This window comes from Alexandromys fortis, unplaced genomic scaffold (assembly GCF_014885135.2).
Source record: "Alexandromys fortis isolate MF-2015 unplaced genomic scaffold, M_Fortis_MF-2015_v1.1 scaffold_158, whole genome shotgun sequence".
In the NCBI taxonomy this organism is placed as follows: Eukaryota; Metazoa; Chordata; class Mammalia; order Rodentia; family Cricetidae; genus Alexandromys; species Alexandromys fortis.
In genome coordinates this window covers 1082155-1109235 of record NW_026068039.1, presented here as the reverse complement: position 1 = coordinate 1109235, position 27081 = coordinate 1082155, and the positions used below count along the sequence as shown (strand labels likewise).

The window sequence follows — 27081 nt, the reverse complement described above, 5'->3', positions numbered from 1 at the left end:
GAATTAATATAGCACTCAATTTGGGGAGACTTAGAAAGATAGCCTATATATTAGGTGTGAGGAAGGAAGCAGAAGGGACAACCTTTGTGGGAAGGAATCAGGCAATATGAAGTCAGACTTATCAAGTGTGTTCCCTAAAATATCTAAGGGAGCCTCCTTAAGCCCAGAGGCTTAGCTGGAAAGATTTTCTCTTGGTGTTGTTTTTATTAAGAGGAACCCAGGAGGTAAGAAGGAAAGTACCCCCTGTAAGGTTCAACCACAGAGGTCTGCTCAGGTAAATTACAGCTTTTCATACAATGAGGTATGATTTAATAATCTGAGTGATGGAGGAAACAGTCACATAAGAAGGCACTTAGTGTGCATTGTTGAGGGTAGGAGAATTGGTTTCCTGGTTGCAGTTTTGTAAATATATGTGAACAGCCTTACAGAATGCAACAGCATCTCCAGAGCTATGTGGGAGAAGTGGGTTTTTTTGTTTTCAATTCTTTTCTTTCTAAAAAAAATTCTATGAAACTTGGAGGCTGGAGAGATAGCCCAGTGGCTAAGCGTGTTCCTGCTCTTGCAGAGGACCCAAGCTCAGGCCTGAGCACTTCTTTCAGGCTGTTCACAATCACCTGCTATTAACTCCTGCTCCAGGGGATCTGATGACCCCTTCTGGCCTCCACATGTACACACACAAAAATCTTAAAAATTATCTACAGAACAAACGTTCTCCAATGAGTACATGCTACTTTTGTGATGTTAATTCTGTCTGTCTGTGTGACAGAGGGGGAGAGAGGGGGAGAGAGGGAGAGCGAGAGAGAGAGAGAGAGGGAGAGAGAGAGAGGGAGAGGGAGAGAGAGGGAGAGAGAGGGAGAGAGAGAGAGGGAGAGAGAGAGAGAGAGAGAGAGAGAGACAGAGAGAGAGAGAGAGAGAGAGACCGAGCACATCAGAGGTGAACACTGGGCATCTTTTTCAAGTCTTCTCCACCTGATTTTTTTTTTTTTTGAGACATGGTGTTGCATTAAATCTGGAGCTCACTGATTCAGTTAAACTGATTGGCCACACAAGTCCCAGGGGTCCACCTGCCAGCACTGATACAGAACGGTCACACCCACCTTTTTATGTAGATACTGAGGAAGGAACTCAGGTTCTTGTACAGCCAGCTCTTTACCGTTCTGAACCATCTCCCTGGTCTTGTGATGTCAGCTTTTGACAGTACCACTCCACAGCCCCCTCCCAGAAACAAACCTTGCAGGTCGGTCCAAGGCACTTCTGCAAATTGATTCGATCTGCTTCCTGCTCCATTTCCCCATTGAAGTCATAGTAGGCCATGTCCCCCACCAGCAGGGCATTATGGGAGACAGGCAGGAGGCCACACTTCATAGCTGACACCTACAGGGAAACAATAGTTACCTGGCACCTGCAGCCCAGGCCGCAGGGTGCACAGGCCCTCTCTCCTTGTAGCACAGCAGGCCAGGCCTGCTCACAGGAGGAAGACTGTGCACTGCCCAGGCCCACTCTCTCAGTGAGGGCTGTGGCCTTTCCGTCACACTTGCACATCACCCCAGCAGCTCTGAGGACTGCTGGGCTAGCATGCCCACGGGGGACCCTGCCACCTAGCCCCAGCTCTGTGAGTCTGGGAGGCGTCAGGAGTGATGGACATGTTTTTCCCCATAGTATGGCCCTGGGGCAGTGTGAGTACAAGGACTGGGGGCTAAAACCTGTGTTGGTTCCTGGACTGGCTAGTTTTATATCAACTCTTAACACAAGCTGGAGCCATTTTAGAAGAGCTAATTGAGAAAATCGTCCTACGAGATTGGCTTTTGGGCAAGCCTGGGCTATTTCTTGATTGGTGATTGATATAGGAGGGCCCAGCTCACTGTGGGTTGTGGGTGGTGCTGCCCCTAGGTTGGTGGCCCTGACTGCTATAAAGAAAGTAGGCTGGGCAAGCCACATGGAGCAAGTCAATAAGCAGAGCTCCTCCATAACCTCTGCACCAGTTCCCACTTCCAGGCTCTTCCTTTGGGTTCCTGCCTGACTTTGCTGTATGATGAATTACAAGTTGAAAGATGAAACAAACCTGTTCCTCCTCTCTGTTGGTTCTGGCTATGGTGTGCTATCTGGCTATGGTGTACTATCTGGCTGTAGTGTGTTATCTGGCTATGGTGTGTTATCTGGTTATGGTGTGTTATCTGGCTATGGTGTGTTATCTGGTTATGGTGTGTTATCTGGCTATGGTGTGTTATCTGGCTATGGTGTGCTATCTGGCTATGGTGTGCTATCTGGCAATGGTGTGCTATCTGGCTATGGTGTGCTATCTGGCTATGGTGTGCTATCTGGCTATGGTGTTTTATCTGGCTATGGTGTGTTATCTGGCTATGGTGTATCTGGCTATGGTGTGCTATCACAGCACCAGAAAAGTAAACTAATACAGCCTCCTACTCCATTTCTCCTTGAAAACAAAGCATAGTGAGGTGCAGAAGGGACTACTATCTTGCCCCACTGTCCCAAATCAGCCCAAGACTGCAGAGACCTTCAGCATAAAGACAGCATTGAGTCTTGGTCCTGATTCTGGGAGGTCTCAACAGGCTGGTGTCGTGTTACCTGTCCTACAGGTATGTGTTCTGGTGTCGCAGGAAAGGACGATGGCCCAGGCAATGCCCAGTGTCTGCCATTTCTCTGTGACACTGCAGTGTCCTCTGTACATGTGGAGAGATGGCCTCATTGTTACCTGTGATCTGTGATTGTTCCCTCTACTCTCCCCGGGTTTATTGCCCCCTTCCCCAGATCTCAGCTGCCCTGAGCTATGGAAAAGACTCAGTTTCCATCGGCTCTCTCTCCTCTGAAGGTCTGGGTCATGTGGGGAACAGGGCAGCATGAAGCCCAACAACACTGACTTGGGCAGACACTTGAGAGGTGCAGCTGCCTGGCTGAGCTCCCCAGCTGCGGCTACGGCAGAGTGGGGGAGTCTGTGAAAGCACTTTCCTCGCCCTCACTTCTCACCAAGACCCTGGTGAGGGAAAAGAAGGCGGGAATAAAGATCCCACATGAGAATTCACTCTCTATCTGAGTTCCAGATCATTCCAGAATCTATATTTTCATCATTATTTATTTTTATTTCATATAAGTGTGTTTTCCTTTATGTCTGTCTGAGCATCACGTGCTCATAGTACATACAGAGGTCAGAGCAGTGGGTGTCGAATTCCTGGTGCTAGGGTTACAGATAATTGTGAGGGGCTGTGTGGGTGCTGAGAATGAAACCCCGGTCCTCTGAAAGAGCGGCCAGTGCTCTTAAGCCTTGAGCCATCTCTCCGCCCCTTTGCAGACTTTTTAAATGATGATATTGCTATATTCCAGATGATGATCTCCCCAGGGAGAAACAGGTGCTCTAGGCTGGCTGACACAGGGAGCCTGGCACTGGGTGGAGCTCCGGGGCTGGGAGGCCTCACTCACCGCGGCTGTGGCAGGTGTATGCAGGTGGATGGCGCACCGCACATCAGGCCTGGCGGCATAGATGGCTGAGTGCAGACTGAAGCCTGTGGTGTCCACTGGGAAGCAACTGCTGCCCTTCTCTACCACCTCTCCCAGAATGTTCACCTTGATCTGGTCAGTGAAGAAGAGAACAGACTCAGAGCGGCAGACCCAGTGTGTCCCCTGCCCATGTCCACCCAGGATGACAGGAGTAATAGCTGGCCTTGGTGTTGGGGGACAGCAACATGGAGGAGGCCTGCTTGCAGTGAATCTTCAGGGGTGATAGGTGGTGGTGATTCTGTAGGGGAAGTGGTGGGGCAGTTTCTCAGACTTTATCATGTGTTACTTCAGGAGCTGCCAATATAGAATCTAAACACAGAGAGGACTCAGCACGCTTAGCATTTTCCTAAATGGTGTCTAGGCTGTGGCCCACAAACCCCACTCCAGTTATGAGCTAGAAGAGAGTCTGTGACAGAATCCTCTAGAAGCAGCTAAGAGGACTCTTGGATGCCAACAGAAACCTTCCCAGAGGAAGTCCTGTCTAAGCTGAGCCATCTCATTTTTGAAACATTGTAATGTACACAAAGGTAAAGAGAATGGTATACTGAACACCTTTTACCAGTCATGGAAAAGGGAAGTATTTAAGGGACTAATAGGAAGAAGTCACTTTCTTAGCCTGCTCTCTACCCTCTACTAGCAGGTGGCTTGGCTAAAAACCATTACATATAGTATGTGTGTAAAGGAGGTGGTAAGGGAGAATGAGGGAGAGAGACAGAGACAAACAGAGTGAGTGTTGGTGGGAGAAAGCACATACATACATGTACACACACACACACATCAAAAATAATGCTTGTGGCTGGCTATGGTGTTCCTACTTAACTATGGATTCACAAAGCATCAACGTCAGGGAAGGCTTTTTGTGGCTGATAAGACAAGGGGCCTCCTGAGTAGGAAAGGGAAGATGTTTCATCCTCAAAGTGTCCCCACCAACCCTCCCAGCACATTGCAAGGCCCACCCCTCAAAGATGCAAATCACCTAGCACAACCCAAATTCTGAGGCAAGGTCTTCTACCATAATGGTTCTCACCCTTCCTCACTGTGTGACCCTTTAATACAGTTTCTCATGTTGTGGTGATCCCCAAACATAAAATTATTTTCCTACTGTTATGAGTTGTAATGTAAATACCTGATATGCAGGATATCTGATATGTGACCCCTGCAAAGGGGCTGTGACCCACAGGTTGAGAACCTCAGTCCTAACACCTTAGTGGTCTGGTCCCCAGGCACCCTGTGTCCCTAGGTTGATTACAATTATACCTTGTTCACTAACAAGTTAGATTTTGGTTTTTTAAAAAATCACCAGCAGTGGTGGTGCACACATTTAATTAACCCCAGCACTCAGGAGACAGAGGCAAGTGGATCTCTGTGACTTGGAAGCCTACTTGGTCTACAGAACAACTAGCGCTATACAGAGAAATCCTGTCTTGAAAAACCAAAAAGAGAAACCACCGTAACTTTGACCCTCTAAGTAGAAGCACCTATGACATCCCAAGTCTAACACACAAGCAGGTCCACAAACGGCCCCATACCCCATTCCCAAAAGTTCACAGACAGAAGAGGGACCAAGGAACAGTGACATCTTGGTGTGGGGAGGGGCACATTATTGGTGCCATGTGCTTAGCTGCACAGGAGCAGCATCCAACAGACCACCGCCTCAAACCTCTATGGAGGGAGTTTTACAGAACGGAACTGGTTTGGAGTGGCCTGATGCTGGCTAGGGGTGACAGCAGTTCCCCCAGCTCATGCTTGTGCTCAATCTGATTCCCCAGTTCCTCAAAGAGGCCCAGTCTGACTTCCCTCCCTGGGAAGGCCCCTCTCTGGCTCATTGCTTTTCTCATTGCTGGGCCTGTGGCTTGTGTCCCAGGAATCTCCACAACATAATAGGCCAGTGAGCATTCCATCCAGTGCCTCCGTCTAGATCAGAAAGCAGGGACTCTGAGGACTGCTTTAGAGACACAGGCTTAGCTTTGGATTCTGCTGCTGTGCCAATTTACAAAAGATGTCAGCTGTGGGGAGTGGTGCTCAGGTGGTCCCACCTCTTCTTTCTGCTTCAGCAACCACATTCTCCTTTGGAGGCATAAGTTGCACATCCATACACAGTCACCCGTGGTCTACCTACACCCCAGATCACCTCAGCCTTCTGGTGACCCCCACAAGACTGTCCATACTCCAGATCACCTTCTGCCTATGATTCCCCCTCAAACCTGCATCTTGGGGTCAGACCCTTCTGAACCTACCACACCCAAACGTCAACTGCTTCTGCCTCAGAGACAGTGCCCACTCTCCCAGCACCTCACATGGTGTGGGAAGTTCTTCTGTATATATGTTGCTTTTGGTTAATGATAAAGCCACTTTGACTTATGGCAGGGCAGAATAGAGAAAGGCAGGAATTCCAAGCAGAGGAGAAAAGAAGGCAGAGAGTTAAAGAGATGCCATGTAGCTGCTGAAGGACAGATGCCAGAGAACCTTATTGGTAAACCACAAGCCTCATGGTGATACATAGGCTAGTAGAAATGGATTAATTCAAGATGTATGATTTAGCTAGAAATATGTATGAGCTAATTGGCCAAGCAGTGTTGTAATTAATATAGTTTCTGTGTGATTATTTAGGGTCTAGGTGGCCAGGAAACGAACGAGCAGCCTCTGACTATACTCATACTCCACACCAGATGCCAGCCCAGCTGATCACAGGCCCACTAAGTATGCACACCCAAAATATCTTTCACAGATCCCAGAAAAAGCACCAAGCATTTGTTCTGATGTCTGCTGGCCTCCACATCTGTCAGGGCAATCTGTGAACAAAAGAAACAGACTTTTGCCTGCACCTTCAGATTCCAAATTGCGAATCTGCACCTTCTAGACTGCAAGTCTCTTGTTCCAATGTGTTCCCATCCAAGGACGCTTTCCTCAGGACATATGCTCTAACCTCTACCCAGAACTCGGGTCACCTCCCATTGCCTCCTCCCTCCACTGGATTTGTTGCCTGCACCCCATCCCATCATGCCTGAGGCACCCACTGTGTCTACGTGTCTTCTCTGCCCAGAGAGAGTGTGAGTTCCACAAGGAATAGGACAGTAGGTTCTGATTCGGAGATGAACCTGTCCCTCCATGGTCACATGGGTCCTGTCGTCTTAGTAAGAGTCAGCACTGAGATGCTGGCTATACTTACCAGGCTAGATGCCGTGACCTCACTGCAGGAAACCCCTTTGGGGCTGATCAGGAAGTGTTCTTGCTCTTTGCTCACTCTCATCTGGGGGAAGAGAGATAAAAAAAAACTCAGGGCCAAGCAGAGAGAAAGAAGAGATGCTTCTAAGGACACTGTTTAAATCCACATCTCCCTGAACTCACTGTCTCAAGGCTTTCTCCAGTGAACCCTCCTCCACTGAGAGGTGAAGAGGTCTGCTCTTTACTAAAGCTGTGCAAATACAAAAATTAGGGACAGCCCTGGATACAGGAGCTGGCTCCCATCCAAAGGGGTACTCACTGGGATTATTCTGTTGATCACAGTGATGAGCGATCTTGGGAGTGGTGAGTGGATTTTAACCAAGGGCCACTAACAGTGCTTGGTCACGCTAAGGGTTAGAAGCCTTCCTTTCAGGTTATGTGGGGGTAGGGGGCTGGGCACAGGGTACCTGCTCCTTACCGTGACATAGGTGTCGCTGAGCTGTGCCCAGCCATAGAGGTCCAGGAGGCGGTAGACACTGCTGATCTTGCACCGCATAAGCCTCTCCCCCTTGGCCAGGTTCAGGGAGTCAGCAGTGTGGAGGTCATTGATGGGCGTCATCATGGAGAAGTCTGCAGGGATGGTAAGGACAGCACATCTCCCTGAGGACAGGAGTCGCTACCAGCCAGCTTGGTACTTGTCCCATGCCCCCTTAGATCTCACTGACTGATGCTGCCACTGTGCACAAAACATTCCCTGCCAGAGCACCAAACAGTCCTCAACTCCCACCTAGAGGAAGAAAGGTTGTAGATTGGCCATTTGTGGCTTACAGAGCCTTCTGCTCAGCTGACTGAAGCTGGTGCTGCTTTGGGCATAGAGCCATGCCAAGAACTGGGGATATACCTTGGCTGGTACAGCACTTGCCCGGCATGTACACATCTCTAGGTTTGATCACTAGCACTACATAGAATATGATGGTACATATCTGTAATCTTAGCATTCACTTAGGAGCTGGAGGCAGGAGGACCAGAAGCTCAAGATTATCCTGGGCTACAAGGAAAATCTTGTTTAAATTTAAGACCAGCCTGGGCTATATGAAACTTTGTCTCAGGGAAACAAACAAGCAAACAATGACAACAACAAAAAAACAAAACAAACAAAAAACCCAAAGCCACGAACAAAATGTACTTGGGATTTCAAAGCTGCCATAAACCCTAAACAGGGGCACTGGGTAAACGTAGGATAAAGTTTCTGAGTGGGAATATGCAGAGGTGGGAGCCCTAGCTTTAGGGGAGAAGCTGCAACTCAGAAGGCTGCCACCTTGTTTCGAGGGACCCTGTGATAGAACTTACTCTGTGACTTGGAAACAGGGCACACAGAAAGCCACATGAGTGAGGAAGAAATGTTCTCAACTCCCCCTGCCCCAGTCATGAAGCCACAGGCCCCAGCCAAGGCTGGCAGACAGCTGCAGTGTCCGCAAGCACACATCTGTTTCTGTTAGGGCATACGCTGCCTTTTCTAGGAATTTGAGGGAATGGCTGGGAAATTTGGAAATGGACCCAAGGGGCTTAAAAATCTTGTCCCCAGAGCACCCCTGATATAGTAGCTGATGGCCAGTCTGAGCCTTAACCATGATGGTCACTGCCCGTGAGCCCCGGGGGATGGGGGCAGAGGAAGGCATACAAGCTAAGGGTCTGGAAAGATCAGCTGTTGAGAGCACACTGCTCTTTCAGGGACTAGAGCTCAAGTCCCAGCACCCGTGTGAGTGTGTACATGTACACACATGCAGACATGCATGAACACACATCAAATCCTTTTTAAAATACACTGGTTAAATAAAAATTATAAAGGTCTTATTGTTATTATCCAACTAGAAGTTGGAAAAAAATAATCTTCTCTTGGGCAAAGACAGCCATTTCAGGTCATTTTTTATGAAGTAAGGTTATACAGTGAAGTTACAGCAACCGTGGATGTTTATATTATGAGTGTTATTTTTCAAAGACTGGTTGGGTATGGTGACACACTTCTGTAATTCCAACTCTCAGAATGTTGAGGTGGGACAGTCAAGGCCAGCCTAGGCTACCCAATGAGACCGCCATCTCAGAACAAACAAAACATGAAGTAAAACATATCCTGAGTACAAGGAGAAACAAAAGCAATGAAATGGACGAGTCAACCTTCACTTTTGACAAAATCTAATGAAAATGGAAATATAGATTAAATGGAGTGTCTTGGAGACTGCCCTTACCCATACATCATTTGAAAATAATTTTATTAGGTTGCAAAAAGCTCTCACTAAATCCTTGGCATGGAACTTAAGCAGGACATGTTTTCTAATTCAATGAAGCCTGACAATAACAGATCTATAGGCCATCAAGCATTCAACTTCTTAGCAATGAGAAAAGACAGCTCACGGGATAAAAATCAGGTCAGTTGGGGCTGCTGCTCGGTATGTGCTTGACGTGTGTACAGCTGTGGTTCAGTGCCAAGCACTATCAAATATAAACAGGACTAAAGCAGCAGCTGCAAACTGTCCATTGCATGAAGACAAGCAATGCTCAGAAGTTCACAGCCTCAAGTGTCTTCAGCACTGAGCTAAATATGAAAATATACCAAATTAATTTTATCATAGAAACCCCCCACAAAAATTAGCCATAGAAAAAGGTCTGGTTAGCTCTTGCCCACCAGATACAAATCTAGACATATCTAGAAAGAGGGAACCTTATCTGAAGAATTGTATCCATTAGACTGACCTACAGGCAATCTGTGGGCACATTTTCTTGCTTAATAATTGATGTGGGAGGGCCCAGCCCATTGTGGGTGGGACCACCCATGGGAGGGTGTGCTTGGGTTGTTCAAGAAAGCAGGCTGAGCAAGCCAGTAAGCAGCACTCCTTTGTAGCCTCTGCTTCAGTTCATATGTCCACATTCCTGCCCTGCTTGAGTTTGTACCTTGACTTCCATCAATGAAGAACTGACATGTAAGCCAAATAAAGCCTTTCCTCTCCAATGCTTTTGGTTGCAGTGTTTATCACAGCAATAGAAAAAAACCAGGACAGAAATGTTGGGAAATATTAAGTACAAAACTAAAGTATGCCAGATGAGGTAATGTCCACCTGTAATCCCAGTGCTTGTGAGGTGAAGGTGAGAGGAGAGAGCTCCTGACCAGTCAAAACTACGTGACTAGACGCTGCTCCCCCTCTTCCCACAAAAGGCTGGGACATAGCTTGATGGTGCAGTGATTACCTAGAACATACAAAGCATTTGATCCCCAATGTTGGAAAAGAAATTAGTAATCAGGAAAAATTTTAGGACCAATAAGTAATCCCAAGAACTGGTGTGTACGACCTATGAGTAAGCAAATGCAAGCTGCTCAGTAAGACAAACTGAGAGCACACTGCCGCAGAAGCCAAGCAGGTGCCATCTCAAAAAGCCAACAATGAAAAGAATATTGTAAGTCACTTGGTTTTAAAGAGAATTCATTGAAATAGATAATTTCATATAAAATATGTGATCAAAATTTAATGACACAGCAGCAAAATAAAAATTTAAAATTCCCTAAACTGGAGGTGAACGTCAAGAATCTCCGAAAATTTTCCAGATCTGGATGACTTTGCAAGTGAGCTGCAAACCTTCAAGGGTGATTTTCCTGCCTTGTTTAAACTCCACCAGGGAAGGACAAAGGTGGATCTCCCTGGTTTGTGTTAAAAAGTCATGGCTAAATGCCCTGGAAGTGGACTGCTCAACCTCACATGGGAATATGTGTACACAAATCCTTAACAGAATTCTGACAATAAAACTCAGGAGAGAATTTCTAAAACAATGCATCAGAGGAAGAAACTAGGGTCAAGGAGATGGCTTAGTTGGTAAGCACTTGCCACCCAAACAGGAGGACCTCTCTGCTCGTCACTAGAACCCACTTTTTTTTTTTTTTAAAAAAAGGCAAATATGTTGGGACACATTTGTAATCCCAGCACTGGGGAATGGAGACAGGAAGAGCAATAGAGAAGAGCAGCCAGCCTAGCTGACTTAGGCTATGAGAGACTCTGCCTCAAAGATGTGGTGAGCTACTCCCGAAGACCAAATCCTAAGGTTAAACTCTGGTCTTCACAGGCATGTGTGCTTACATGGGAACTTGTACACACACACACACACACACACACACACACACACACACACACCAGAGATGGTTTATTTCATGTATTTCAAAAGAGCCCAATATTTAGAGATCTATCATATAACTCATTGTGGCAGTAGTTCAAGGGGGAATAAAAAGGAATCAATGCCCCAAATGCATTTTATAAAACTCAAATTCTATTTCTGAGAAAGGTCTACGATGGACTAGAAGTAAAAGACATTTTCTCAACATGACAAAGAATAATGATCTCAAACTTTGTGGTTAAAGAATTCCAGTAAAGTCAGATGCGAGACAAGGATGCCCATTCTCTAAATTATTAAGCACCGTTCTAAAGCCTGATGGGATAAAACCAGAAAACTAGAAAAAATAAGGCCAAGGGCAAAATGCTGGTAGAGGGAGGCAAAATGACAATGTTTGTAGATTATTTGATTGTCTATATCCAAAATGCAAGGCCAGTCAGATGGTTCAATGGGTAAAAATGCTGGCCACCAAGGGCCTCACAATGCAGGAGGAGACAACCAACTGCTGTAGGGGGCCTTCTGACCTCCATACTCATGCTATAGCATATAAATATTCACACACATACATGTTTGTGTACACACTCACACAATGAATAAAAAACATGTTTTTAAAAGCAGAAGAATATGTATGTGTACTCAAGAAAAAAATTTAATAGTCATTTGTGACAATGAAGTTATATATTATTTCCTGGATGGGCTTAAGACACAGTCAGATTGTATAGAAATAACTTGTAAGATTTCCTGGTAGATATTATAGAACCAGCAGAAAACATATCTTGTTTCTGAAGATCCTAAATCAATTCTTGAAAATACTGTTAAATTACCTCCCACATGCTAGGTACAGTGTTCTAAGAACCAACCACACACACATCTCCCCCATGGAGGCTATATTTTAAAATAAAAATTAATAATTTCAATCCCTCTACCAAATCAATCCCAATCAAAATCACCAAAGGACTATTTTAAGGTATAGGAGAATAGAGCTTGACAAAATAACTCCAAAATTACTTTATAGACTACATTTGTACAAGAGGTTAAGATAATTGGTGACTAATTACAGCCCTTTGTCTTATTGTCTAGGCACGGGGCCAGGAGCAGAAGACACAAAGGAAAGCAGAGGGTTCTGCTCTGTGAGAAAATACTCTACACAACGTGAAAAATGCTGTGATCGAAGTTAAAAGGCAAAGGAGAAACTAGAAAAAAAACCTAATATATTTGACATGTCATAGGGAAGCAGCATTAATTTATAAAGATTTGAAAACTCATACAAAATACAGTAATAGGAAAATTGGAAAAGTATGAGATAAACATTTTATTATAATAAAAAACCCTACAGATGAAGTTTTTGGTACAGCCTGCCTCAGGGGAAAGGAAATGGTAGCAGTCTAAGACAAGGTTGAGGAAGGGCAATGCCCACCACATTCTGTTGAGGGCAAGGTTGGCACAACTTCTTTCTCCAGGATGGCAAAGGGACACAATCTGCATTATGCATATGTCTTCAAACACATATTTGCATTCCTCTAGCAATTTGTCTTTGGAAGACAGTTCCGCTATTTCATTATAATTTATCTTTCTCATTATAATTTATCTTTCTCATTATAATTTATCTTTCTCATTATAATTTATCTTTAAAAGATAGTTGTGCATATAGCACCAAATTTATTTACCAGTATGTTTACCACATTGTAGTTAATAATATCAAAAAGTTGAATACAATCTAAAAATCTAATAGGGAACAATCAACTCAATGGCTTGCAACCACAAAAAATATTGCAGAACCATATTTATGATGCAAAATTGAGTTGATATGCCATTAAAATTATATGTGTAATATGATTGCATTCTTTATTTCAATAAGATATCTATAGTAAAAGAAAAAGTTGGAAAGATACATCAAAATATTGCTAACAGTGATTTTGGAGTTCTCAGAACACAGTCGAGTGGGTTTTAGCTTCTCTTTCTCTAATGTTTTCCTTAGCTCTAGCCATCACCCTATACATCTGAGTCATATGGAGCAAGGTCAGCTTCGAGGCTGTGGGCAGAACTGCACATTCCAGGAAAGGAGCCCACACATAGCCATAGCTCCTCTACTGCCCAATAGCCACCATTCTGGCTGGTCTCCTGGTTCCACGCATCTCTTCTCATCCCCTGAAGTTGCCTCTACCCTTCCAGATGATTCTCCTGTGGGTCTTTAATTCACAGGAACGTCAGAAGTAGAGCCAAGCATCTCTCTGCCCAGACCTGCTAATGCAATGGCAGCTTGGCCATTGCCTAGCAACCAAGCAGCTTCTGGTGCTTCCTCCTCCTTTCCCTACCTCATCCCTCCTCCCCCACTCCTGGCAGATACCCAGACACCCACATACTCATGGAAGAAGCTGGGAAGACTGCGTGGGAGGTGCTGGCCATGAAGTCCGCAATCTGTCGTAGCGCCCAGATGTTGGATGAATTGTTGCCTTTCTTCATCTGTTCCTGGATGAGACCTTCCAGCTCTTCCCTGAAAGACTGCAGCAGGCGGAGGGGTTGGAGCCCAGTTCTCATGGAGAGCTGAGGGCCCAGCAGGTCCTCACAAGAGGCTGCAGGCCCAGCAGGTCCCTAGGGATTGGTGCCCAGCTCCCCACAGGAGGACTGAGGACCCTGCAGATCCCTAGAAGCTGAGAGCACAGAAAACCCTGGGGGGCTGGTCCCTGAACACTTCACAGGGGATGATCTCAACCCACTCCCGTCCTGTAGCTCCTCACAAGAGAACAGCTCCTGTAGGTCTCCAGGAGATTGGTCTTCCAGCTCTTCAGTAAGGGCTAAGAACCCTGAAGGTTCCCCAGAAGCAGGTTCACTAGGCCCTCAGGTTGCTGTATAGGTTATTAAGGAGGCTCTGGGGGTGGACCTATGCCCTCATTTTCTGTGGGGGTAGTCCAGATTCTGGCTCCCTTCTATATGAGTGATAGCCAAGGCCATACCAGGCATGGTAGGACTTCACTATAGATAGAATTAACTGAATGAGAAAGTATACCACCCCCCTTCCCCATTAGCACATCCAGGGCTCCCCTCATACATCTGTTTCTCGGCATTCTTAGTGCTTGCATAGGAGGAGATGGAGAAGGACTGGAGGATTTCTGCAGTGCCTCCACTGTGATGCACTATGCTAAGCTCAGGTTTTCAGTTCCCTACACTGGGAACTTAGCTGCTGGCCAGGTGGTAGGAGGAAACATGGGAGGAACAGGAAGCTGTATGATACTGAGGATCCTCTTAACAGGGGCCAGGAAGCAAGGCTCCTGCATCCCCATATCCTGCCTCACCCACCAGCCAGGGCTAGTGATGCTCTACCCCTCCATCCCTCCTGGTGACTCTCTGCATGTCTGGGGGTTGCCTCACCCCAAGGTCTTTAAGAACCGGATGTCTTCCTCCAGGATCCTGACACAGTGTCACAAACACCCTAGGCTCATTCCTTCCCATTCCTCCGAGCAGTCTGTGCGCTCCTGCTGAAAACTGCCCACAGACTATGGGATGCCCTGTTCCAAAAGGCCCTGGAGAAGTCAGCTTCCTCCTTGAACTTCCCAGCCTATGTCCTATCCTCCTCCCTCCCCTGCTCTTCTTTCCTATCCCGAGGCCAAAAGCACTCTTAGCTCCTCAGCCATGCATCTTTCAGTGTACTGCCTGCCTAGGGAATGAGCTCTGAGGCCCTGCAGCCTGGCACCAATCCACCCAGGTCTGTAGACTCAGGGGCATCTAAGTCAGCTTGGCTTCTATCCCATTTTTCCTCTTAACTACCTTCCTCAGCCCTGGCTGGACATTCAGACTCTACTCTCCCTACAGTGAGCAGGATACTCTATGCTACTCAGCCAAGGGTACCCTAGGCCAGGCCATGGCAACCCATCTTTCAGTTTACACAGTCCTATCTGCTGCCTGTTGCAGGAAAGGAGGACTGGAAACAGAAGCTCAGATGTGGCAGAGGAAACTGGGGAAGGGGTCTTATCTCTGCCACTTTCAGAAGCAGAGTTTATGCATGCCCCCAAGTTTGTCCTTGGCCAGTGGTTAGGGAGGCAATCTAACACCCACATGGCCAGGCCCATCTTGTTCAGCAGGCCTAAGCTGGCAAGACCCTGAATGAGGGAAGAGGAGCCACAGGGGAAACCATCCCTCTAGGCCCTGCCCACTCACAGGGCTCTGCAGGATCATGGTGACCCTCTTCTTCTGCTCCATCAGGTTGAAGTCCTGCCGCAGGTCAGCCGCACGGTTGCGAAGGCGCAGGTATTCAGGGTCATCCTCAGAGAACCGGTCAAAGTAGTGCTGCCCTTGGGAGGGTGGAGGCGAGGTCGCCTCAGGGACTGTGTCCTCACTCATGTTCCTGCGAGGGCTTCAACTTACTCCTGGAACCCTGTAGAAGAGGGACAGGTGAGCACGGACTGTACTCCTAGTGGCCAGCTGGTTTCAGAGGCAAAGGGTGTGATCCACCATGCCCTGTTCCAGGTAGAAGGCAGGCTGCCTCCTAGGATGATGACCCATAGGGGCTGCTAAATGCACCATCGGGGTTGTGCAAATAGGGGTCCTGATGAACTGGTCACACCGGAGTGTTAGAGGAGGCTTCCTGGGTGGAGTGGAAATATAGCCTGCAAACCTTTCAGAGTCCTTCTGTGCTGAGCCCTTACAGAGTAGGGCAGCAGCTGCGGTGGTACCCATGGCACTTCAGTAAAGGCTGACCTCACTGTAGTGGGCGGGAGTGTGGTTCATAGTGAACAGCACTTGCCTAGCACATCTAGGCACTGGCTGGGCTCCTCGCCCAACATTGTGGACAAATTATATAAATAATTTTTGTAGGTCTCTTCAAAAGCTATGGTCGAGAAATTCACAAAAGAACACTACTGCCAGGAACCAGGATATAGCTCAGTTGGGAGATTTCTTGCCTAGTATGCTCCAGGAGTTGGATTTTTCCCGCTCCTCACAAACAAACAGGGTATGGGGACACATACCTACACAATCCCAGTATTCAGGAGGTAGAAACGGGAGACTCAGGCTTCAAAGTAATCATTAGTTATAAACAGAAAGTTCAAGTCCAGCCTGAGATACATGAAAGGCCCTGCAATGGGTACCATCTGACTGATCCTACTGCTCAGATGTTTGGTAACAAGAGATGGGGGATGAAGGACTGGGGTTAGGAAAGAATGGAGAGGAGGAGGAAGGGAGAGAGGAGAGAAAAATCTTAAAATTCTAAAAGAGAGTTGGCAGCGTGCAAGTCAACGCAGAGTACTTGGGGACGTCTGAGCAGATTTGTCCATCTCACCTGAGTCAGGACTATCTGGCTTTGGGCTTTTCTAAGCCATAGTCATCTACAAACTTCAAACTTGAGAATATCACAACTGAGTTACACCAAAGAAGCAAAATAAAATCTCACAGTGTTTTAAATGAGTTTATGGTTTTGTAGTGGGCCTGTCCATAGCTGTTATGAGCCTCATTTATACTTTAAATGGAGAGAGGGTCCTGAGGCTGGGCCATTTCTGGTGAGTAGGTCTGGACTAAAGCCAGACACTGGTACTTTGAACAGCTCTGACCCTTGACACCTGCGAGGACACAGGGGTCCCTTTTCCTCTTTGCCTCACTTTATCTGTCTCACATTGAGGGGAGAACAGAATGGCATTGGGCTTCCTTCCAGCGCAGACCATACATGGCTGTGGAAGGTGGAGCCAGATCCACGTAGGAGAGACGGAAGGATGGAGGATCTGGATGTCCTGGGACAAGGGAATTTCCTGCCAATCCAGCCCTGGAGGTCACTGTGCCTCCATTCTGCTCCCCATCCAGCTCATCCCTGGGCCTTGCAGGTAAGAAAGAACTGGAAAACAGGTGCAGAGGACACATCCCATCCGAGTTGTGAAGGCTTGCATGAGGCAGCAGATTTTCTGGGTTGTATCCAGAAGTTCTCCCATGGGTTCTGCCTACTCGGCTGCCACTGCTCTACCTGGTACCACAGTAGCAAACCAATCTCCATAGCACTTTCAAAGCCCTGAGCCTTGGGTGCTTTCAAAGTGGAAGCAAGCACCTCTGGGATGATCATGGACATGTGAACTACATACACCCAACACACACCCTCCTAGGACTCTAGGCCACCAGTTCCAGAAGTACCAAGATTCCTGTTTCCCTGGGCTTGCGGGTGCTGTGGCCCAGCACAGCTGGTTCTGAGCTCTCCTGAGTTAGGTCCATTCTGTCTAGCAGAAAGACACTGGTCCTCTCATCTCCACTGCAGAGCAGCTGCCCTGCCACGTCTGGCGGCTCGCTGGCTATCTTCCCTGCTCAGGGCTCAGTCCATGGTTCCAGATGTGCTCCCATGAGCATGGCTCTAACTCTGTCTCCAGGGAACTGGGATTCTGTGAAAGTGGGGCACCTTTTTTGTAATCCCCTTCCACAGTGCTGGTGGTGAGCAGGTACCTGAAGATGGCTCAGTGGGTAAAGGTAGCAATGCTGAAACAAAACCATCTGGGTTCAAATCTCAGCAATGTCACTTAGAAGCTGTGTGGTCTTTGGCCAGTTCACCTAACCACTGAGCATCAGTTAAGGGATAGTAAAGTTTGTTATGTGAACACTTAAGACATGGTACCTAGCCATTGTGATCAAGTCTTTAGTCGCTCTGGGTGTCTCTGAGGGGGTGTAATCTCTCATTAGGAACTTCCTGAGGAAAGGCAGGGATTCATTTGTAAGCAGGTGCACACTAAGTAACCATAATGGTGTGTTTCAGCCCAAGAAGCCAATTCAGTCTTTAACTCTATTAACACAAGGGACGTAGAAAGGAAAACGATGCATCAGCCCAGAGATCACTGGGCTAGCTGTGATGGAGGCGAGATTCTGGGATGCTGCCCCAGTTCCTGCCCCAAGATTCAAAACTTCTCTGGAATTTGTTAAATGTCCCAAAGATTTTTTGTTACTCATCATGTGCTCCTTTCAAGGAAGCTAGAGTTTGTGCTTTAAAAAAGGTGAGTGCTCTGAGCCCTTAGCGAGCTCCCAGGAGAGTCTGGTTACCCCGAAAGAACAGACATGGAACACAATTAGAAGTTAAGAGCTTCTGCTTCATGCCATAAACACGCATACACATTCTCACATTCATGTTCTCACTCTCTCTCCCCCTGGTTCTCCTTTCCTCCTACAGGTCGGGTCCCATTAAAAGACAAATGATCCACGCCTTTGCACTAAGCTCCCTCTGTATGCTGGGGCTTACACCCCTGTGGGTAGTGGGAGACTGCAGACATCAGATTTTCATGGGAGCACGAGAAAGGATGCCCCACCATCAGGAGCAGCTGATAAGGGAGGAGGGGGCACTGGCTGACATTGTTTCCTCTGAGCTAGTGTCTCTGGATACTGCAGAGGGCTTCTGCACTCCTAGGGATGGGACCTGGTGTGGAGCTAAAAATATTCTATGTAGTTCCTAGTCAGATACTGGAGTTCAGAGGAAAGACTTGAGTGTCTAGAGTGTCTCCCTCAGTCAACTTCCACCATGGCCTCCAAAAGCCACCGACCACTTACCAGTGGGCTGAACCAGGCCTGTCCAATGTCTGTCTTCAGTACTGGATCTTCACAACTAGGAGGGCTGGCACAGCCACACGTCACACAGCCAAGTGGGAACTGCAAACAAAAGGGCAGACATCAGTACCATTCCACACTTACCGCCACTGAGGTTCTTCATCTGACTTAGCCACAGATGCTAGGATGCACTTAAAAATGATCTGGAGATGATTGTTTTAAAGTTAGGCATGACTATCAATAGGTTAGAAGGCTCCTGTTGCCTTTATAACTGGATAAAAACTTTCTTTAAGACCCTATTTTCTAGGTGCAGGTTGAGGGAGAAGGGAGGAAAGGAAGGAGTCAAAGCACACAGGAAAGAAGGAAGGGAGGAAGGAAGGCCTAAAGAGGAGAGGAAGAAAGCAGAGGAGGAAGAGTGGAAATAGAAGAAAGGAGAAAAGGAGTAGGGAACAAGGAAGACTGGAAGAGGAGGAAGGGGAGAGGTAAAAAGGAAAAGGAAGAGGCAGAGGGAGAAGAGGCAGAAGGAAGAGGAGGTAGCAACTGCAGTTGCTCTGGGAGTGGGAGAATCAGAGTACGGTGCCAGGAGAAAGGACTCCTGCCCAAGACCTCCTCAAATGCTCCACTAACAGTCACTGGACTGACAGGTGCTGGGGGAGGAATCCTCAGATTCCTCCCCAGAGACAGAAACAGCCTGAAGGATACCACACCCCAGGAAAGTGGGGGAGCCTAGGACTGGAAATAACTTCACATAGAATGCAAAGTAGGAATGGAGCCAGTCAGGACTGGGCAGGTGGACCATCTAAAGGGGAAAGCTGCTGACATCCAACAGACACAGAGAAGTCACGCCTGCAAAAACCCTCTATTCCCATCTTGCTCTGAAGCTGCTCATCATCCTTGGGGACAGTGGGGTCTTCTGGGAACATCTCCTCCTGTGCCTCCTCCTGAGACGCCAGTGTCTTCCTTCTGGGGAATCTGTCCAATCAATCCAGCTGTCACTTTCTGCTTTCATTCATCTCGCAACCCAACAGTGGCAGCCACTGCCCAGAGTGCCTGGCAGGGGAACACGTTGTGTTTTTGATGTTTCTCTGTTCTAGGTGTTGCACAGGACTGATGTAATGTAGGTGCTGGATAAATGCTAAGTGTCTAAGCAAACATTTGACTAATGGCGCACTGGGAAGCAGGGTCAGTTCAACAAAGCATCACCAGGTTCATCCAGGCCCCCAGGCCCTAAGGACAAGGAAGACCTGAGGGGAGCTCAGAGCACACAGTGGAAAGACAGACGCCAGGCAGATCCTTACAGAGAAAGGTGACAGGTACCCTGAGAACTAAGTCACAACCTTAGAAACACCGTGCTCTTTTGACGTACAGCCCAGAGGCTGACCCTTAGGCCAGTCTGAAACAGACTTCAGCAATTTCCTGCCACTTCAGTGGGTGTCTCTGGACCAGGACAGTCAGTCAGTCGTAGGCTCTGTACACATGGCCTAAATAGTCACGAGCTGTCCTTCCCCTTCTGGTCACCCCTGTCACAGGCCCAGTTGCCCGGAATCCCAGGTCAGCTCTGAGCAAGGCCGGCCGCAGGCACTTGATGAAAGTCTCAGGTGTGACATCAGAACTGACAATAGCATATCCTTAATTCTTCCAAACAAGCCAAAGTTCACATGTAACACTGACCCCAGGGGTCCAAGAAGCAGGTAATGTCACACCACACTACGTCACAACCCACAGTCCTCTCACTTTCCAATAGCCCCTTACCCCAGTTTTGTCTCCCATAGGACCTTTGCTGTCTGCACGGGAAGCCCTGGAGCCCTGGATGCTCCTCTAGCTGTGGCCAGATCTTTGCCCTCCACAGCTCCAGGTCCTAGGAGGCTGGAGTCACAACTGTGTTGCAAGTCACTGCCGAGGGCATTTTTCTCCCTGTCTCACTAAGAGTAAATCCCAGAGGTCCCTGGAGGGTGCACTGGCTCCCTGAGGCTGGAAAGAACAAAATAGACACAGGGAGAACCCACATAGCAAGATATTGATAAAATCTAAAGATTAAGCCTTGTGTGCCTTAAGAGATGGGTGACTGTCTCCTGCCACTTCAGTGGGGTGTCTCCAGATCAGAACAGTCAGTCATGCTTGGCACACAGAACCTAAACAGCCATGAGCTGCCCTCACCCGGCTGGTCACCTCTATCACAGGCTCAGATGCCTGTTCCCTTCCAGGTCAGTTACGGGCATGGCAGCCACAGGCTCTTGCTGCAGGCCTCACACATGGCATCAGAACCCACACTCACCTATCACCGATCCTTGACTCCCACAAGTAGAAGAGGCAGCGGCTGTGGCCCTGCTGCTTTTATACAGAATAGATGTGGGCAGTTAAATAAGAGACTCAGCCACACCCTGCCTGCCATGTTCAGATAAAGGCAGGATCGTGGGGACACTTATCACCACGCCTCACACCACATGATTCCACATTCTTCCATGTTCTGCCTCGTATAATAACCACTGTGGTCACGTAGAACCAAAGGCCTTTTAAAAGAAGAAAAAGAGGAGGAAGGGAAAAGGTGGTAAAATTGATGTCAGTCTCCTGAAACCCTGCTGGCTGGAAAAAGCTCTTCGCTGCTGCCTGCCGTGGGTGCACCCAAGTACTGATTCCTGGGTACTTCTGATGCATGCTCTTTCTAGAGAGGCCCAGGAGATGTTAAAAGCTTATGGCTAAGGACCTCACCCCTAAGAGGCTAGTAGGTAAGTTTCCCATCCACCCATTGCTCTAAATGACAGCTCCCATCAACCCATGTGGCTGTGAATGACAGCCACGGGGCAGACTCACTTTGTGTCTTCTCACTGCATTTGGACTGGTTGTGAGCTTCAGGGGCCGGGGTATCAGAAACTGGAACTGATACCAGAACAAGATACCTGGGAGAGAGAGATATCTCCCAGCCATCCAGGGAGCCATAGGCAGGCTCTGTTCATTGAAGATGAGGGGGCATATAACACAGTGAAGCAGACGTGTATGCAGACACATAGTCAACTGGCCATCTTGATTCAGGGCCTGGAAATGAAGGCCAGGCCTGACCTGAAACAGATCATGGTCAGCGCTTCTAGAGACAGAGTGCTGGAACCTTTGGGTTCACATTTATGAGAGCTGAGGTCTTGACTTAGATTTTAATGACAGATATCATTCAGTGCACAGAGCTGTGAAATTTAGCAGCTGCTTGGGTTGAGTCAGGCATTCTCCCCAGCCCTACAATGAAGAGCCAGCATCTTGGTTTTCCAGGCAGGGAACTGAGGCCTTGGGGACTAGTTTTGGGACTCTGAGCTGGTCAAGAATAGAGCATGGGTTTCTCAAACATCTGATTGACAACTTGTCTCTTTGCCCCCCCACTCCCCGCCTCAAATGAAGGTGAGCAGATGCCACAGGCCAGATAGAATGGTGGTGGCTGTGGCGGTGGTGGTGGTGGTATGACAGGAACATGGAAATCAGCCAATGGCCAGAGTCCAGGCCTTGTATCCATAACAGAAGCATCCAGCCTGGGGAGCAGAGTCTGATTCCTGCTCCCAGCAAACAGACTCAGAACTGAGCTGGCCCCATCTTAGGAAGAAGTGGCCATTAGGAGGCAGGGGTCAGAGAAGCAGCTCTAGTACTCACTTTGGCAAGCTGGGCTGCAGGGTGGCAGGTGGCTATAGGTCACCTACACATACTATTGTGCCTGCTGGGTCACTAAAGTAGCTCTGGGCTCTGCTGGTCCTGACCTCAAAGGCAGTTCCTCTCACAAAATACCCACCACGTGCAGGACCCTGCCCCACTGCTGGAGATGTGAGTGGCAGAATCCCCAGTTCCTGCTCTCAGAAGAACTTCTCAGGGTGAGGGCCATTACATCCTCGGTGGTGTGGAGGAGAACAGTTCTCAGCATGGAAGCTATGTAGTTTCCAACACTGAGGCTTCAACACTGGGCCTTAACACACATGATAGGTAGCTCTGCTACTGAGCCCCAAACCAAGAGGCTTTCATGTGTTTATGAGGGGAAAGAGAGACATGTAGAAAGCTCTGGGTTTGCAGAGACTGAAAGGAATGAGCAGACTGGCTGGGTCTGACTTTCTACCCAGGATCCCTCCAGGGAAAAGCTCTGCTACCTTGGGAACTATGCAGATAGCTACAGAGGCAGAGTGTCCTCTGAGTCATCTTTTCTCACCTCTGCTGTCTGGCCATCCACCAGGCCCTAGGAGGTAGTCACCCTGTCTATCCTTCACATTCAGGCATGAGTGCTAAAGCCCAGTGAAGTTCACCTTCAAAACATTCAACCCGACTAAGTGCAAACATCCCAGCATTCTTATGTTTGGTCTAAGGTGACAGTGCTGCCTGAGGTCCTGTCTCCTGTCCTCCTGCTCCCAGCCAAGAGTTCCCAGGAACAACTGCCCATGATGTCTTCTACCATGAACACAGCAATAAACCCTTGGCCACTAGAAGTAGAAATAAACACTCATTTAATACATGAGGTAAATTATTTTTTTAATTAGGGTGTGTCAATGGGTGGTGTTTTGTTTTCACCAATTGGACACAAGGGAAAATTATATAAACACCTTTAAGAGGTGAAAGGTTTGAAGATCATGGGAGTGTGCTATTAAAGAGGATTGTCCTCTTTTTTACTCCCAGCCATGAGGTGGGCAGACTCCTTCATCATGGGCTCATACCATGGTGTACCCTGCTGTCACAGCCCCAAAGTAATGGGACCATTCAGCCATGGAATAAATCCCTGACAACTGTGACCAAAATTATTTGTTCTCGTTTTCAACCTGCCTAACACTTACGAAGCATCCAGGTGTGTTATCCTTGTCCTTTCTCTAAAGGAGTCATCCTTGCAGGATGCAGAGGACCAGAGGAAACAGTCTGGGCAATGGATGTAGCTCACTAAATGGAAGGCAGACCTCAGAGCAACTGATTAGAGTTTCTGAGCCTGTTTCAGCAGGCACCCTTCTCTTACATAATTCCTTATTTCTCTGAGACTATTGCCTGTAAAATCTAGGCTTCTACTTCCATCCCACTGCACTGACTGTGGGGTCTGAGACAGGGTTTCTCTGTGGCTTTGGTGCCTGTCCTGAAACTGGCTCTTGTAGACCAGGCTGACCTCAAACTCTCAAAGATCTGTCTGCCTCTGCCTCCCGAGTGCTGGGATTAAAGGCATGAGACACTGCCGCCTGACTGTGGGGTCCCTTTAGGACACTAAAGTGTGGGATCTCCTGTCCTTGTTTGTCCTCTTCCTGGTTGTGGCACTGATATTTTCCTAGTCATCTCAATGCCCCTCAAGACACTTTTGCTTTCCTTTTACCATAATTTCAGATAAGGTAAAAATCAAGTCCCCCAATGCAACCTTGGGGGGAAATAGCTTCTAGAAAATGTTATCAGGAAACCACATGACTTCTGGGTATGAGTGTAATGTTCACATAATTATCTCAATCTTTCCCTTCTGGGAATGAATGTGATGTTCACAATGATCTCAACCTTCTACCTCCCAGGCAGTTTCTGCTCTAACAAGGCCACCTTGGGTTAGAGACTTTAAAGCCTAAGTGTGAGTGAGCTAGCCCACCCCCTCCTAGCTTAAAAATTTCAATTCAACTAAGCTCATTTATAGTGATGGGGAGGGGGGGGTGAGCTCCTAGCAGCAGATTCAACAACCAGTTGAGGCCACAAATCTTAAAATATGATCTCTCATCTTCCATCTTAACTTCCCCAAAGGCCATAAAACCACTGACAAAAGGAAGAAGCTAGAGGTCATGATAGGAGGACCAAGTGGCAGATGCTGCCATCCAGTCAGCCTCGCTCTCAGGACACCTCCTGTTCGAGAGAATGACACAGGCGTGAGTCACACAGGCGGGCACAGAAGCTAGTCTCCAAAGCGGGGGTTGGAGGTAGGGATGGGATGTAGGGGAGGCATCAAATCTGGTATTAGGATAAGCTCTAAAAATAACCATCAGCACCACCATGTTCATCTAAACCACAGCCTAAAAGAGGAAGCACCCTGGGTTATAAATTACCTTTGGTTAGAAGACACATCCCAGTTCTCAGATTATTTAAATGAAGGGAAGCGTGTCTTAGAATAGATAAAGTTTGGGAACCCAAGTTATAAGTCAGTGTTGCTGGAGCTGTGGAGATGGCTTGGGAGTTAAAAGCGCTTGCCTCCCAAGCATGAAAACCAAAGATCAGACTCCCAGATTCCAGTAAATGTTATTGTTTGTGGGTGGCCAGCCATATGTAATTCAAGCCTTGAAAGACAGAGACCAATTCCCCAAAGCAAGCTGGCTATGTGAGAAGCCATATCAGTGAGCTCTACATTTGACTAAGTGATCCTGTTCAATAAATGAGGTGGAAGAGCGATTAAGGATAGTTTTCAACATCAATATTGGGTCTCCTGAGCATGCCTACACATACCTACACATGTACAAACACATATACTATAAAGAAATTAATGTCATCCTATCCTCATGGTAGGGAGCATGTCCTTGCCAGGTGAACAAATTAAGAGATGCCAAAGAGAAAACAGCCCACGAGGCCTGAGCAGCCTTATAAGCATGCATGGGTGCCTCTCTGTCAATGCCTGCTTCTGCCTAATACTGCATCCTGAAGTCAAGGACATGGGCAGGCTTAATGTCCCAGCTCCCACACAGGTTTTGCTTATCTGTTTTCTGATGAGAAAGCCACTTCCTCTTCTATAAAACAGCACGCACCACAACGTCACAGGTGAGGAGAGCCTAGTGCGAGATGAAAGAGGAGACTTCACCACCCTGATCTCTGATTTGATGAGCTGATGAAAACACTAAAGAGCTAGAGACACTGCTCCCTGGAATGCATAGGGCCCTGGGTTCTCTCCTCTCTCTCTCTCTCTCTCTCTCTCTCTCTCTCTCTCTCTCTCTCTCTCTCTCTCTCTCTCTCCCCCTCCCCCCACACACACACACACACACACACACACACACACAGACACAAGAGGGGGGAGGGAGGGAGAGACAAATAGACAGAGAAATGGGGATGGGTGGAGGGGAGACCAGCATGTAGCAGATGTTCAATAGGGGCGGTTAATATTCCAAATTTCTCTGGGATTCATTTCCAGCCTGCATATTCCCAACTTTGGGGAAAGAACAAAGAAAATGAGGAGCACTAGAGGGCAGTAAACAGTTCTAAAGCATTCCAAACTGTCTTTCTTCAGGAAGAATGTTGGCATCACTGTGACAGTGTGGCCGTCCTGAGGATACTCTGGAGATCTTCTCTTTGGCTAGAAGACTGTTGGCATTTCCCCAGGGACATCATGTTGTGAGAAGGAAAAGCCTGGATGAAGTCAGCCAGAGGAGTTTATCCTCTGCAAAGGGAGTGTGCACCGTGCCTGCAACTTGTCAGACCCCCTTGTAGGAGAAACTGAGGCAGAGACTATGATGGGTCATTTATGCAACGGACTACAACTTGTCTAAGGTTGATGACTTACTGAGGCCAGGTGGCCTAGTCTGACTTGTTAGGGCTCCTGGGGCCTAGCCTCTGACCCTAATAACCCTGGAAATAATAGCTAAGTTCAGTATCGAATCTCAGTTCTTCTCTCCTTCTCTTTCCCTACCTCTCCTCCCTGTGCGTGCGCGCACGTGCACACACGCACCATGTGTGGAGGTCAGTCGGAGAGTCAGTTCTCTCCTTCCACCATATGGATTCTGTGTGACAAAGTCAGGTCATTAGAATTGGTGGCAAATGCTTTTGCCCACTGAGACAGCTCACTGGCCCAAAGGGCTTACTTTTCCTAACCTCAGTTTCTTCATTTGTTCCCTATGGGCAGGGGCAGTCCTCATACAATTATACAGAAAGCTCTGGCTTTGCACAGAGCTTGACAGCTATGGACTCAACCAAGCTTAAGTCTAGAGGCTACAGTTAAATCACCCCAGTGAAGATTACTGACAATTTAACTATTTAAAATATAAAATAAATCACTGCCCAAACTTGTGTACTAAGGACACAGATTTGGGGCTGCAGTGCATCTTAATGGTCTTCCACCTTCCCTTCTGAGATGTGCTGTTGTCAGAATGTCCCTTTCCCGTCTTAAGACTTAATTGCTATGGCAATAGTGTTAAGAGGCTTGGCCTCCAGGAGATTATTGGGTCAGGAAGGCAAGATGCTCATGACTCGCTTAGTTTAGGTCATGGTCTCCAAGCTGGTTCTGATCCAAAGGATGTGTGAGGCTGATCTGTCTGCCTGTGTGTGCTTCCTTGGCGTAGGATGTCCATAGACTCTGCCTCTAGAACCATCAGCTGTAGAATCCTCTGTTGTACCTACTTCCTGTTGCCGTGATAAATGCCCTGACCAAAGCTCCTGAAGAAAGGGTGGGTTTACTTTGGCTCACAATGTGAGGGAACAGTCCACAATGGCAGGGAAGGCATGATGGCAGGAGCTTGAGGCAGCTAGTCACAGGGCATCCAAACTCAGGAAGCAGAGAGAGATGAGTGCTGGGCTCCAGCTTGCTATCTCCTTTGTATGCAGTACAGGAAACCCAGCCCAGGGAATACTTGTTGCTGGCTTTAGGTGAGTCTTCCCATGTCAGTTAACCCAGTCAGATAAGCCTCCAGAGGCACGCTCATGGCCTGTCTACACATCCTGTCAAATTGACAATCAGTATCAAGTATTACAACCTCTATTCTTCATAAATGACCCAGTCTCTAAAATTCTGTTAGAGCAGCTGAAGATGGGGTCAGCAGCAATGCTGTTTGCTGGTGAACTCTAGTATGGGCTGTGGGGCTT

At 47.7% G+C, this 27081-nt stretch overlaps 1 protein-coding gene across 1 annotated transcript in view; it reads right to left on the bottom strand.

Moving 5' to 3' along the window:
* The window catches only part of Add2 (adducin 2), a 45390-nt gene extending 24673 nt beyond the window's left edge, over positions 1 to 20717 (bottom strand). The window contains exons 1-8 of the mRNA XM_050165471.1: positions 20609 to 20717; positions 18337 to 18435; positions 14989 to 15205; positions 13197 to 13335; positions 7157 to 7308; positions 6683 to 6763; positions 3436 to 3585; positions 1231 to 1374 (exon numbers count right to left, since the gene is read on the bottom strand). Coding sequence (XP_050021428.1) covers positions 1231 to 1374; positions 3436 to 3585; positions 6683 to 6763; positions 7157 to 7308; positions 13197 to 13335; positions 14989 to 15171 — 849 coding nt within the window. The 5' untranslated portion in view covers positions 15172 to 15205; positions 18337 to 18435; positions 20609 to 20717. The remainder of the gene's footprint in view (positions 1 to 1230; positions 1375 to 3435; positions 3586 to 6682; positions 6764 to 7156; positions 7309 to 13196; positions 13336 to 14988; positions 15206 to 18336; positions 18436 to 20608) is intronic.
* Positions 20718 to 27081: the final 6364 nt, after the last annotated feature.